This window comes from Branchiostoma belcheri, unplaced genomic scaffold (genome assembly GCF_001625305.1).
Source record: "Branchiostoma belcheri isolate BF01 breed outbred unplaced genomic scaffold, Haploidv18h27 scaffold31, whole genome shotgun sequence".
Lineage (NCBI taxonomy): Eukaryota > Metazoa > Chordata > Leptocardii > Amphioxiformes > Branchiostomatidae > Branchiostoma > Branchiostoma belcheri.
This window is the reverse complement of record NW_017803921.1, coordinates 2,216,950-2,232,064: the sequence shown is the minus strand read 5'-3', so window position 1 is coordinate 2,232,064 and position 15,115 is coordinate 2,216,950. Positions and strand designations below refer to the sequence as shown.

Sequence of the window (15,115 nt, the reverse complement as noted above, 5' to 3'; positions counted from 1 at the left end):
CCCTGAGAGTCCCCTGTACCAAACCTTAAGAATTACTGGCGTGTCAAAAACGTCACCTTGCGTTGAAGCGCATAATAACAGAAAGAAACTGCGGCACATGCCTGCATTTGTGTAGCGTTTTGTGACGACAGTTTTCTGCTAAATCTGTGTTCCTGTCTTGTAACGATTATTGCTTAAAACGAATTTCTGACTGTACAATTCTTCCATTCGAATTATCGGAGTAACTTGAAAGCCACAGAAATTATTATTAGAAGGTATAATACATGTGCACATGGAGCTTCCGTCTCTGTCGTACCTCTTTTTATCGCAAGATGACGCTGCTGATACACCGAATTTGCCTTAGTAGTACGCAAAAAGATATCAGCAAAATAAGTTCACATTCCTTTTGAATGGCGTTTCCGATGTTTTTCTATGACAGAAATCATTTATTGGTGTGCACAGTTTGCATTACATGTACTTTCCAGTTTCTGTTCAGTTCTGTCCAGTTTCATTGAAAACTCTTAGGGACACACCAATAACTATTGTAGGTGTATGGTTTCAAAATAATTTTGCCATAGATCTAAGTTGGAAACACAATTGGCAAATGGTATTTATTCATTATGATAGAACTATGATTTGAAGTATCTTTTGGGTGATAAACATTTTTTAATTTCTTCACAAGTGCTAATTTACTCGGATCATTTACCTCGTCACCCCTGCAGTTGTATTGGTGCGTCCCGAACGAAAATCACAGAGAATCCAACATGGCTGCCGACAGTCGTCAGAAAGTGTGTCTCGCACTTCTTTTGACGATTTTCCTGCTTCCCGTGGCCTCTTCCTGGGACACCAAGGAACTGGAACTCTTCGACTTGGTAGAGGAGGTCAACCAGAACTTCTATGAAGTTTTAGGACTAGATCAGGTGAGAAAAACCTTCGGTTCTGACAAAAAAACTGCCTAGCATATGTGTAAGTAAGGAACCTAATTTTCTTACCGGTGTGTTGCTTGGTTCCGGAATGCAGACAAATCATTGGCAGTCAAGGCGTTTCTTTTGATGTACGTTTATTAAATTGTAATATGTATCACCCGAAAGGGCAGGTTTTCTCATTGTTTTGCCTTGATGTATAGCAACAAGTAATTCAAAGACGCCAAGTCAATTTTCCTTCACACGGTTCACACGTCTTATTTCCATACGCCACGTCACACACGTGTCTTTAAGAGTGAGATTTCTTGCCTTTCATATTTGGTGGTAAAGGATTGAAGGAAGTCAGTTAAAGAAAGTATGTTGAAGAAACATAACTTTAATATTTTCTTGCTTAGAAATTGTAGTATAATTGAAGTATAAATTTCATTTATATGATACATGAACATATCACATGGCACTGAGATGGCAGACTTCACCCATTTACCCATACTGCTTTGCGACTCCATCCAGGCCCACAAAACTAGCAACGCCAAGGATGTACGGCAATGTCATGTAATGCATTTGTGTATGTTGGGCTACCCAGCATTCCAGAAACACACCAAGTGCATATGGGGGACATGGCAAATTTACAGTAAGCTGTGTCAAAATTCCCTCAGCTAACATCACTTTGTCATTGAGTTACATGTAAGAGACATCTGACTTTTTCATCAGTTTGTTCACAGATTTCAGAGGTTCTGGAAAGTGTTTTGGTTTTCGTGACTGTACTGGAACTGTGGAGGGGGTTGTTTGCTGTAATTTTTAAATTAAATGTAATACCTGATTAAAATCAGATATTACATCACATTCTGAATTCCTCCACATACTGCCCACTTACTGTGCAAGCTGGGTTACCTTCAGTCTTGACGTTCCTATCAATCAACTACTGTCAGATTCACCTTCCTCCCAAAATAAATCAATGCAACTGTTGCTACCTGGACATGAAACACACTCACAAGTCAGAACACAGCCTTTGCTTGGAACATAGCCTTTGTGCTGTAAACAGACCAAAAACAAATATTACTAGTCCCTCTATTTTTCATGGGGGTAATAGGGGACTAAAGTCACAAGTACATTCTCTTTAGTGTAATGAATAAATAGCATAGGTGCCATTATGACATTTGTTTCCTCCAGTCTGCGTCCATGTCGGACATCCGGAGGTCGTACCGCAAGTTGGCACTACAGATGCACCCCGACAAGGTCAAAGGTGAAGGGTCAGCAGAGGATGCAGAGGAGCAGTTCAGAAAGGTCAGGGGCTCTTTGTAGTACAAAATGGGCAGAGTAGATTTCCCATACAAATAAGTGCTTTGTGTTGGAACTAAACTTAAAACTCTAGCTAAAGACTAAATGTTGTGTATGAAGTAAAAGTTAGTGAAGTTACTGAATTGTGAAAATTTTGGAAAACATTAGTAACATTTTGTAAACCTGTTTCAGTTTCTATAGAAAATGACACATGTTTTGTAATGCAACTTGTTGTAATCAGTTTGTGGGAAACATATTTTACATATATACATGTATGAAGCTCACATGGAACGCTGCATTTTACAGCTTGTTGCAGTTTCAGAGGTTCTCAGAGATGAAAACATGAGAAAAAAGTGAGTATTATAAATACGTTATAGTCTACCTGGATGTCTAGTAATAGTCATGAAGCCAACCACCTGGCCATAACAACCACTGGTCCTAAAATATTTTCCATTGGTGCATTAAGCAACCTGCCCAAGATGACCACCTATCGAAAAACCTAACCACATTACCTTCCCTGGCTCCCTGTGTGGCCTTCTTGTTCAGGTTTGTCTGGTTTTACCTAATTCAGAGTACTTTATTCTTTATTAATTAATCTTTTTAATTTTATCTTTAATCTAATCTAATCTAATTTAATCTTTTTAATTTTATTAATTATTCTTTATTAATTAATCTACACATTAATTTCTGCCATAGATACGATGAGATTCTGGTGACCGGTCTGCCTGACTGGCGTACGCCGGTGTATTACTACCGGCGCGTGCGGAAACTGTCGCTGGTGGAGATGTCTGTCTTCCTGTTTGTCATCCTCACCATCGGGCACTACCTGGTCGCCTGGTCCATCTACTTCGAGAGGAGATTTGAGCTGGTCAGTGGGGCAGTCAAGCTTAGATGTTAGGCTGTTGTTTGTATGTTTGTTTGCATAACTTGTAAACCTATCTCATAACACACCAGGTCTTACAGTAAGTACAAGCTGTGTAAGACTAGACTGCTAATTACCATAAATGTGGTGGGGTCTTTAACATGCTTGACGTGTGGCTCTCTTCAAACATGGAACCTACAGCTTTACATCCAAGGAGAGGACGCTCCTAGCCAAGGGAAGATGCCCATTTTACATGGAGTCAAGTAAGAAAATGGGTGTAAAATGGCTTTTCCAAGGGCACAGAGATTTGAACCCAAAACCTTTAGATTCAATGTCAATAACCCTAATGGTAACCACATGGCCACCATGCCATATCACCATAAAATGTTCTGAAAAAACTCATTACAGATTTTGATTTTCCCACTAGATGGAGATTGCCCCTAAGCGCAGAAAGAAGAACAAGAAGGGAAAGAAGGAGGCAGAGACAGAAGATTCCCTCCTGGAGTCCATGCCAGAAGAGTTACAGAACAAGCTGAAGAAGCCAGAGTTCCGGGACTTGCTGCCCATAGCCCTGGGTCGGGGTGTGTACTGGCTTGTGTTTGCCATACCTGAGATGTACAGGTCTGCACAGGAGGCACGACTGGAGGAACAGAAGAGGAAAGAAGAGGAGGAGAGAATACTGAGAGAAGAAGAGGAAGAACGAAAGAAGCCAAGTAGGTTGAATGATGTATGCTACTGAGTTTTTCCTTCAATGTTTCACTGTAATGATACATTAATTGTTCATCTAGCATTTTGAAAATTTTGGAGCTTGCAACAAAGATTTCTCCCTTCTAACATCTTGACAGCAGAAATATAACTGCATTGTATATACTAGAATTAGGAATCACAGAAACACAAGAAAACAAACACACACAGAACAGACCAACCAAAAACAGTTTGGAGCCAAAGATTTGTACTGATTTTGAAGATCCTTTTAATTGAGCAATGTACAATTTACTAATTTTCACAGAGGAGCCCAAAGTGCGGAGGAGGCCGAAGCCAGACCTCCCTCAGTACGACATGTCTGGTGGAGACACAGAGATCCTGTGGGACAGTGCCCCCACCATCAGTATCGACTCCATCGAGGCTGATCTAGACTCTTACCTTGACGATGAGCCTGTGGTCAAGAAAAAGGTGAGAGTTCTGAGGATGGCAGACCCATTCTTGTACAAGCCTTAGTGCCCTCTAGCAGAACATGTACAAGCTGCACCACAGAAATACACAGACAGACATATACATTACTTGTACGTTTGCTACCTTTGCCAGCAATGTTGAAAAACAAAGAGGGAAAATGACTTGCAGCTCCTTGTAAACTGTACTTATAAACTCTCATATCCATCTGCAATTTTTTGCCAACACTCCACTAAAGAGGTAATACTATGTGCTAATTGTTGTATCCAGAAACGGTTCTAGATAGTCCGTGCCTAACCAGAACTGTGCCTGGAGCAGATTTAAGTTCTAGGATATGTGTAGACTATCCAGACCATATCTGATCCTAACCCATTCACTGATTCAGGCATAGAACTGCATAGGCACAGTTCTGGATACTGAATTTCAGACATTTGTCCTGTACAGAACCTAGAATGGACTGAGGATGAGCTGTCCCAGCTGGCGAAGAGCATGGCAAAGTTTCCTGGGGGAACCTCGGGGCGCTGGGAGAAGATCGCCGCGGAGGTCGGCAGGCCTGTGTCAGAGGTCACCACTCAGGCTGCCAAGGTCAAGTCCAACAAGTTCACCGTGGTTCAGGGGAAAATTGCTCCGGGTAAGTGGAAAGATGTTTTCTTCTGTTTGTAATGATCTTACAATGCAAGAATATGAATATGTTTCCTAAGGAATGATTTGTTTTCACCTTTCCTGTTTGCTACTGTATCATGTCATTTTGTAGATTTTTTTTACAAACTCAAAATACCATATTTGGTATCATTTTCTCCACAACTAAGTATCACCTGATGACATGTACAATGTATATGTAGAGAAACATACACTTCATGTTTGCACTGGGTTCATTTTCACAGCTTTTGTGCACTACAGAATTATCTTAAATGCTATATAAGAATATGCAGTTGTATTTGTGTATTGCAATTGTGATATCAATCATCTTTCAGGTTATGTAGTGTTACTGGTAACATTTTTGTTGATGAGATGTCTGAAATTGTCATCAGTTGTGAACACTATGCATTATATACATCCCAGAGATTTGAAATCTCACATTTCTTGTTTTTTTCCAGGTTCTGTTCCAAACGTGACAAAAACAAACATTGGCAAGAAGGGGAAGGGCATTTCTGATGACATCATCTCCACCAGGGACACAGAAACTGATGACATCAACGCTTTCATGATGGGCGACGGTTTGAGCCAGGGCCGCGGCCGCAAATCCAAGAAGGCCGACAGCGACGTGGCGAAAACGGACAGTAAGAAGAAATCCAAGAGCGATAAAAACGTGGATAGAACTGCTCTGATGCCAGGAGCACCAAAAGTGAAAGGACAAGACAGCAGTAAAGAAAGAGCCGCAGTGGAAAACAAAAGTACCAGCGAGGCCAAGTCTATACTGGGTAAGTGGAGGATAGTGTCAGTTTTTGAACAGTCCACAGAAGGGTGTTTTTTTTTAGATCATTTGTCAATGATTTGTACATAATGAGAAAATTTTGATAGAATTACATTTGTGCGATATGTATTTTGTAAATTAATTCTAGAATCGCTATCCCCATGTAGACTCTACACTTGCATTCCCTATGCATATTTCAAGGGACAGGTAGATATCAGAAATACCTGCACCCAGTACATGGACCAGTGCAGGTTAGGTACATGTAGACATCAGGAATACCTGCACAGCTCCAATTTTACCTGAACTAACCTGCATATACCCAGTACATGGACCAGTACAGGTTAGGTGCAGGTAGACATCAGAAATACCTGCACAGCTCCGATTTTACCTGCACTAACCTGCATATACCCAGTACATGGACCAGTGCAGGTTAGGTGCAGGTAGACATCAGAAATATCTGTACAGCTCCAATTTTACCTGCACTAACCTGCATAATATGCAGGTGATATTTTGAGCCCTGATATTTATTGACTAAATGGTAACCATGATTTACATGTATGTACCCCCCTCCCCACACCCCCATACAGAAGCCAGTGCACACATGGACAGTGGTGCCTGGTCCCAGAAACAACAGAAGCTTCTGGAGACAGCGATAGCGCAGCACCCCAAGGGCACAGCAGAACGGTGGGAGAAAATTGCCGAGATGGTGCCTGGCAAGGGAAAGGTGGGGTGGTCACACTTTTGTAAAATGCCATGGAAAAATCTTTTGTTAAATGGTTTATATGTACTGCTATAGTACTGGTAGTAGTGGTACTATTCTGCTGTTCTGCTACTGTAATGATACTGTACTACTCTGTATACTCTTACTGCATGCTACTGTACTGTTACTGTACTGTACTGATTAGAGCTTCTTGAAGAGTCTTTAGGTCTAAATTTCTGTACTCTTAAGAATCTGTTGTTGTTATTTTCTTTTCCATGTTGAAAATCTCAGCACTGTAAAGTTTAACAACTCAAAATAACCTTTCCAACTGGCTCTTTTTTCCCTGTAGGAAGACTGCATGTTAAGATACAAGGAGCTTGTGGAGAGAGTGAGGAAGAAGAAACAAACTGCTGACAAAGATGCAGTAGAAAGCTAACCTCTGGAAAGAAGTTGTATAATAACTGTTTACATGTTGAATATGTGCTGCAAGTAAGCAAAACAGCCAGTTGAGCTGTTAGATGTTTGGTCATCAAACTGTCAGTAAGGATTACCCTTTTCTTCTTATTTTAATAAAAGTTGGATGGATTGTAGGCAGTTTTTAGGTTACTTGCAATGTAATACTCTTGACTCCAAGAAAGCTGCAGCTGTATCTGAAATATGGCAGAGGAAATGTATTGGTTCTCTGTAGTTATCAGTCAGGTCTGCAAACCAGAACCAAGCCAATGCCAGATACTATAAATGCATTTTCTTTTATGTTGCAATAGGAGTGAAAAAGAGTTTTTTGCAGCGTTTCAGAATCGTGGTTGTAACAATTCTGCAGTACAATATAGAATTACACAACACTTATTCATGTTATTATGATTTCATCGCAGATCACCACAAAAACTACGAAGATAAAACCACTGCAAACATGTAAGGTTTTGCAATATTTCTCAGAGTATACTACACATTTGTCTAAAATTCTGCCCTTTTTTAAAGTTCTTAACTGCGAAAAATACTTAATGTGTAACAAACAGTGCCATAAGTTATAAGTGAAAACTGGCGCATTTTCAATGGATTCTAGAATCTGAAAAATAGTGCATACTAGCAGTTAGCTGCTAGCAGTAGTATTTATTGTTACCAACAGGAGTTTTAGTACATTACCATGCCTGCAATATGCAGTTTTGTTTTTACCTCAACCCATTGTTAATGTACTGAATGTTTAACAATGTTGCCAATGTTTTTAAGGACCTTTTTTTTACAAGTTCATTTTTTTTTCATTGTACTTCCATTGTTCGTGTCATATAATAATCAATTTTTGTCAACTTTCATAATTCCACGGGTTACCCTAAGCCCACCTCATTAAAAGAACTTGAATTCATCTTCATCTTTGCCGGGGCTCAAAGATGTTATGTGAGCCCCGGCTACACCCCCATATAGCCCCTGATGGGGCACTTTAGGGGGGGGGGAGGCCTTGGTCTAAGGCGGGCAGGCCTCCAGCCTGGTCCGGAAGGACTCAACGGTGGGAGCCATAACTACTGGGCCAGGCAAGGCGTTCCATTGGGGGATTGTGCGAGGGAAGAAGGAATTCAAAGGGGTTTACTACTGCAGACCAGTAATCCCAGACTGTGAAATGCACATGACTGGGTATCAGTGAGCCTTAAGCTGAATAAGGAAGGCAAGAAAAAATTTCACTCAAACAGACAATACAGAATCTACATTTGCCATAGAGATGTTAACTAATAAAAAATATGCTCCTTGTATTCTTGTCGTTTAGTTTATACAGTTGGTGAAAAATGTAGTAGTCCTTTGTCACTAAAAGATGTAATATCAGTTGTAATGGACAAAACCTATCAGTTTCAAATCCACCTTTTACAATGTTCCTATTGTATGTACAACAAGGCTGGTGTATTTCAGGTAAAAACGTTTGGTCTATAACATTTGCAGTGGCTTTCTGCAGTGCCGTTGTTGCCCGTCGCGGGGCGCTACTACACATGTCACCACTGTGCCTATGGGCTTTCCTGGTTCACTGCTTGTGACTGCCATGGTTAGCTGGGCCCAGACTAAATCGGAACAGCTTGTCTTTACACACCTTCAGTTATACCCAATAATTCTTCTAGACGTTTGCGAACCAAGGGAATAATTTTAACGTTCTTTTGATAAAAAGATTAATTAACAGCAAACCGCGTCACGAAGCTCACAACAAAAATAATGACATCATGGAGCACAAACCATGACATCACAGTCCCCGGTCCAGGCGTGACGCGGAGGTCAAGGTCAGCCCAGAGGGATGACAGAGAACTCGGTGGGGATCGTTCAGAAAGTTCCATATTTTTCCCCTCCAAGTTTATCCTGAACAAGCAGAGGTTTAGGTTTCGGCTTGCTTATTTTGCACGGTATTTTAAGCGTTTTTATCGGGCTTTCATTTTGTACTGGAGTCTTTTGTACTGGAATTTTTTTCTCAGTCTGTCGGCAGAGCTTCGGGTGGCGTATTGGATAATGTCTACTAATACTGGCTACTGATACTGTCTTGCCAATTTGATCCATTCTTGCTAGCATCCTTCGCTAGTATTCGGTGATTGACGTGAGTTTTGCCGCAGAGTATACTCCCTAAAGATCTAACCAAGAAGCATATTTCATGGTTCCGAGTCAGTAAATCATCAGTTATCTGTATAAGATACAAAATTGCAGTGTTGAAAATTCTTTTCATTTCTTTTGTTCTGCAAAACATCTATGGATATTAATGACAGAAACGTCAAGTTACATCATAACGTTGCCCTATTGCAAGACAGGTTTGTAGATGAACTTTTCAAACAAACAAAAAAGAAAAGAAAAACCTGCATGGCTTCGTGGGAAAAGAAACCCTTCTGCGAAGTACGGCACAAAACCACTGACTACGGAACCGAAGGAAGATCCTTCTTCCGAGACCTTCCTATTGTCGTCCCTGTCCGCTGTTTATCATTCGTGTAAGGTTGTATTACACGGTGTGTCGTCTTCACTTGACAGCCTGTGGAAGAAAACACTAACGCATCTTGGTGCGTTAGTTTTTCTCTGAGATATCTCGGAGAAAAAGGGCGAAATGTAGCGATTTTAAGATAGTTATAGAGACGGACAGCAGATTGGAAAAGACAGGTACACACACACCGCCCCTTGCACCGCCCCCATGCTATCTTGTGCACCACACTTCGCACCTGATTGTGACTTATTGTAAACTGCCGATTCAACAAGTACGCGATAATGTCCGGGTTTGAAGGGAAAGGCGTGAAATCCCGGAGAGAGAAGCCGTCACGACAGTTAGCCTGGGTGTGAAGACTTCACGGGAGAGAACCGTGGGAAAAACTCAGGTTAGTTTACGTTTGGAGTTTTTGGGAAGACATTTTTAAAACGCCAAGCCGGCCGCTGGTTTGTTGGCTGTCTGTTATAGACATACTGTAGACAAATTTATATTTCTCACCCGCTGTACTAGCCTACCCGCAAAAAATCTGTTCCGTCATTTCCATAAATGTATGACTTGAAAGCGAGGAAAATTCTTTAATCAACTTTGTACACGTTCTGTTATGACCTGTACCTGTTCTTCTACAAAAGCTATAGCTCTTCAAAGTCAATGAGCGATGGATTATGTTCAAAAACGCACTATACATTATATGTTATTTTATCTCAAAATGTTATGTTGGAGTGCGTTTGTCACAAACGGGAGAGTTAGATGCCGGTTGTATGTGTCACTGTAAATATTAATCTCGCTTTCCTAATAATATCCTTTGGAGATCCTATAATTGTCACTTATAAACAATCTTCAATGCTTTGTGTTTTACACAATTTTTAACATCCGTTGGCTGAAAACGACAGCAACATTTTGATTTTTCTACTAGTATGGCATGATAAGGTAAGCACGTTTTGATGCTGTGGTAACTTGGGATAACTTTTCCCCATGGATATAACTAGAATACTGTGGCCAAACTCCCCTGGCAAATTATCCTGCCTCAGCCGTCCTTGTTAGTCTGGTGGAGACTAGAAATACCCGGCGGTATTTTCCACTAAATAAGTCGGAAGTACGTCGGATAAAAGGCTTGGCTGGGGTTGAATCCTATCTGGGTCAGTTGAATAATTCATCAAGACCGAGGAACAACACAGAAAACCCCAGAAAGATTATAATATTGACTTTTGAGACCACGAACAACTTATTTTCAGAACACGAAGCGTCTGCACCGAATTCCTCAGTTATAAAAATAATTAAACCCACCTCCAATATGATTGTGTTCTTATTCTACTTTTATCAGGAGTTTTTTTTTTTTGTAGCCGGTCTTACTTAACTCTACACTCCACAAATCAGGGCTAATATCTTGGTTGTTCTTCAATTTCTACACAACAAAGTTTGATATAGTCCAGAGGTTATTAGCTTATCTTCAATATTAACTTACTTTTTCAATATTCTTTTGAATCTTGTGTTAAATGAATCTCTTGTGTATAGGGAATATTTGGCCCCGATATAGTTTTGTAATAACCGCGTTTGAGTAGCTAAAAAATTTAGTAACATATCAGTGTTTGCGTTACATAAAAGTCAGTTTACGCCACATGTACAATATTTGGAAACATAACAATACTTGAAAAATAGTTGAATACGGACAAGTTTGAAAACAGATCATTGAATCGGAATGGAGAAAAGTGGTAAATGTAATACAGTAATGATAGTATCTAAATACACACTTCAAACTTGAAAAATAAATATAATTCCTTCTTATGAATATGGTATAGTCGACATTTCTTTTTTTAAGAATAACAGGGAATCCAAATATGGGTCCATTGAAACAGTATGAAACTTTCTGAGGAATACAACTGGTTTTCAAACAATTCTCATTGTGTTTCCAATACAATAGATTTTCTGAAAATGCCAATTCTTTATTTGGTAAGCTGGCCACAAATACTGCATTTCTTTCAAAGGAACGGAAAATGAAGACACTGTAAAAAGGTCGACAAATTTGAATCTTTAGGTCTATGATGACGGACGAAAACAACATTTATAGTCTATGTTTTAACAGGCAAATAAATAGACCAAGGACGTTTTATCAAGACGTCCTTGAATAGACCAGAACAATACCTCTTACTGGTATACCCTCTGTTTTCATCAGGTAACACCCTAAAAGGAATCAAATACATGCGTTCAGTTTCTGGCTTCTTTGCGATGTTAAAGACATGTACATGTAGGATGATATGGTTTCGTTTAAAATAGGTTGGGCAAAATGCATATCGCATTAGAAAAATTCATTTTTCAGTCATGCATTTAAAACAGGCGAAATCAATAATAATGACAACTGTCGTTTTTTCCTGCCATTTCGTGAATTAAAATGCAGATGAAGCCACGAGTTTGTGTGCGGCTTGTAAACTGAGCACAAACTAGAGGAGTTCCTGACAGAAAATCATAGCCTCTTCCAGGCTTTTCTAAGGCGGGTTAGGATGGTAGAATTCGGCAAAAAGTAGGGTCTCGACTGACCAGGAGTGAGTCTACCATTCGGTTTCCGTGCAGAACTGCGCGAGCAAAGGAACTTTTTGGTGGCTAAACTCCCCTGGCCAATTATTTTCCCTACTTGACTAAATTTTTCTTGAACCCGCGTTGTTAGTCTGGTCACTAGGAAAACACCCGTTGTTGTTGTTTTTGTTGTTTGTCCGAGGAAAAAACATCCCTCACGAGTAAACAACGTCCCATGGGTCACATGTATAAACACCACAGCTGTGACCTCGCAAAGCTCTGACCTCAAACGACCTGCTCAAACCCAGTAAGCCTAAAATCCCGCTCCTTTTTAGACCAAACTTCTGGCTTCCTAAGGGGTTATGGAGAAAAGAATTGGGAAAAAATAGGGTGAATAATTAGCCATGGGAGTGACCCGCGGTAAGGATAACATTTCCATAAATACCCTGACAAATGCTTAGTATGTGGTGGCCTAAAAAATTATTATCCTTACTATTGGGCTAAATTTTACTGTTTTTCAGCTAGCATTGTTATTCTGATAACTATGAAACATCTTTGTTACAAGGCTATATCTATGACTATCAAACAATGTCATACTCATAGTAACTAAGTCAACAATGATACTGACTAGAAATAAATAACAGGATGCTGTCTTTAGCCATTAAGGCAGTGTGCTTCCAAGTTTTGTTTTTTCTTCTTCCACTTCTTCTTCTAGAAAAAGACTAAAAAAAGTTGTTATTTAGACAGGGAGGGTTTTTGCTCTGACATAGACAATTTCAGGATGGTGGAAAACGTATGTTTAGGGAGGTCATCAGAAATTTCATTTCATGAAATGTGTCTAGAGACAAGACCTGTGATGGTTCTGTAGCTATTGACATATATGTGAAAGAAGGTATGCTAAAGAATACTAGTAGTATTTGTCTATAAGACCATAACTTGAAAAAAATGTGTGTTTCATAGATACCGTCGAATTAACGGAGGAAATGGCCTTTTTTTAAAAACATAATAGTATCTTTGTTTCAAAGAAATGTTTGACACAACCTATAACTCACTGACTGTTAGGTAACATTGGAAAACATTACAAAATATCATATTCCACCACAGCTGTATACATATATAAAACAATAAAAAAAATCTAGCTAGGTCTCAAGTCCATATCGTTTATACATGTTTATATCCAAAAATCCCTAGCCTCTACCAGGCTTCAGAAGAATCTGGAAAAGTAGAAATTGGCCAAATAGTATTAATACACAGATAACATGTCAAACGAGTTGGTAAAGAGAACAGTTGTCCAACTCCCCTGGCATGTTATCCATTTGGAAAATTTATATTTTTTCTAGTCGCTTCTGAAGCCTGGTAGAGGCTAGCAAATCCTGAATATTATAAGTACGGTATTCCACTGGTGAGCGTACATACATAGCTGGACACGTATTCGCGCCTCGCGGTGTACCAAAGTCGAATACCGTGGTACAATGCTGGATCTTCGGTCATGGTCCCCTAAAACCACATATAAGGTACATATTACCACATCATACAGCAAACCTGTCCATGGAAGATCAGAAGATATAGCACTCTTTTTCTAACTTCTGGTCGGTATTTACTTGTGTAGCCGGCCGCGCAGGGCATTGGGAGATTGAAATACTGTACAGTACGCAAGCCGGAAACGCGCTACCATATCAAGATTAGATCGCAAAAATCGGAAAAAGAGTCACTTTCAACTGTATAAAACACATTGGGCTTGAGCTACATACTTTTGGTCAACTGTAGCCCTACCTTCTAACATCAGTCACGTATATAACAGCACAGCAAGATCATTTTAAACGTTGTAATCGAGCTAGGGACTGTCCGGGTGTCGGTCTGCGCTAAAAAAAGCTTATCATTCATTGATTCTCTGTGAATGTTTCGTCCATTTTGTTTGCCTCGCGGGTTGGGTAGAGCATTATTCTGATGTTGTGAAAACCATGTTGTCTGTAGACTTTATATTTTATGTTTACATGCAAACTGTACCGATTACAGACAAAACAGTACGTTCCAAGCAATCTGATGTCTAAAATCGTGGGCACGCAACGCCGCGGCAGCTTCGCTACACACAAAACAACCCTGTACCTTTTCCATTCTGGCTTCTATGTTAAGCATATACTTGTTGTATAATCAAGGAGCTTTCATCACAATAATCTACAAAAATTCTCCTTATGTCCGTTTAAACCCTGCACATAATACAATGGCCATTAGAGGCGCTAATCTACGAAGAATTAATTCCGATCAGCGAGTGTCAAAAGCAATTCGCAGCGCGCTGCTTTCGGCCTGTCGTGTGTGGTGGAAATAATAGATATGCCCTGGGCTCTCAGGGGACGGAAAAACTGGGTCATGGAAAAATCACATCGGCTTTTACAGCATTCCATGCACATATTCATAATAAAATACAAACTGGCCAATTTTCTGCTAGAATTTCTTGAATATTTTACTAGGAAAAAAAAAAACACGTAGTCTTGGTATTAAAAAGATACTGTCGAACCAACCAGGCCTGAAACCAACAATGCTTTTTTAAGGCACTGCATTGCTTGCTTCTAGAAACCCAGGACTGATGCGATTTTCCACTAATTCCGTATCACGGAAAATACGACAAGTTGCCTATAAGCAATGTTTTGGGTAGTCTCGAATATCAACAGTGGACTTAAATGGACTGGAAGTGTTTCAGAATTAAAGGAGAGGTAAGAACTAAAACACTGTTGCTAAAAAATGTTACACATGCATTTCTTTCTGTCATTATACATTAGGTAGTAGCTAAAATGCTGGTGTTGCAAGGCATGGAATAACACAGTTCTAGCAATGCACACGTTTCATGTGTTTGTATGTGGTGTGGCTAAATATTAATTAAGCTGAGAGATTTCTACTTGGACCAAAATCACATTGAAAGCTGTCTACCCCACAGTCAGGGTTCAAAATATAACACAGTGTGGGCACTACAATATTTAATTGTACATTTTTTTAATTTCCAGTTTTAACAAATACATGTACACATTCTTTCACAACAAAAACAGTGTATCAAAACCAGATTATAAAGATACAAGATTTAGTTGAGGGATTATCTATGATTAAAACATCAGTGGCTGCAGGGAAAGCACCCTTCTGATTCCTGGTAGCTTTTGTGCTCCAAGCATGAAAAGCAGTATGCAAAACAGGCTATTCAGGACTGGGGTGTGTGTTATGTCTAATTCATCAGCCCCTGACAGGGGAACAAACACTGCTGTCATTTCTTGTGGACTCCCTTTTCCACGCAGGTCCACAACAAAAACAACGTCTTGGGACCTTCTCCGGTATTCTGGCAAGCTTTCCTGCGAAAATG

The 15,115-nt window shown here is 39.9% G+C and overlaps 1 protein-coding gene across 1 annotated transcript; it reads left to right on the top strand.

The window, feature by feature from the left end:
- Positions 1-721: 721 nt before the first annotated feature.
- Positions 722-6,915, top strand: LOC109474483 (dnaJ homolog subfamily C member 1-like). Its single transcript, XM_019774774.1, has 10 exons — positions 722-899; positions 2,073-2,186; positions 2,487-2,533; positions 2,877-3,048; positions 3,470-3,755; positions 4,052-4,215; positions 4,657-4,843; positions 5,310-5,633; positions 6,214-6,350; positions 6,676-6,915. Exons 1-10 carry the CDS (start codon positions 744-746, stop codon positions 6,760-6,762), a joined length of 1,674 nt encoding a protein of 557 aa, XP_019630333.1. The 5' UTR covers positions 722-743; the 3' UTR covers positions 6,763-6,915.
- Positions 6,916-15,115: the final 8,200 nt, after the last annotated feature.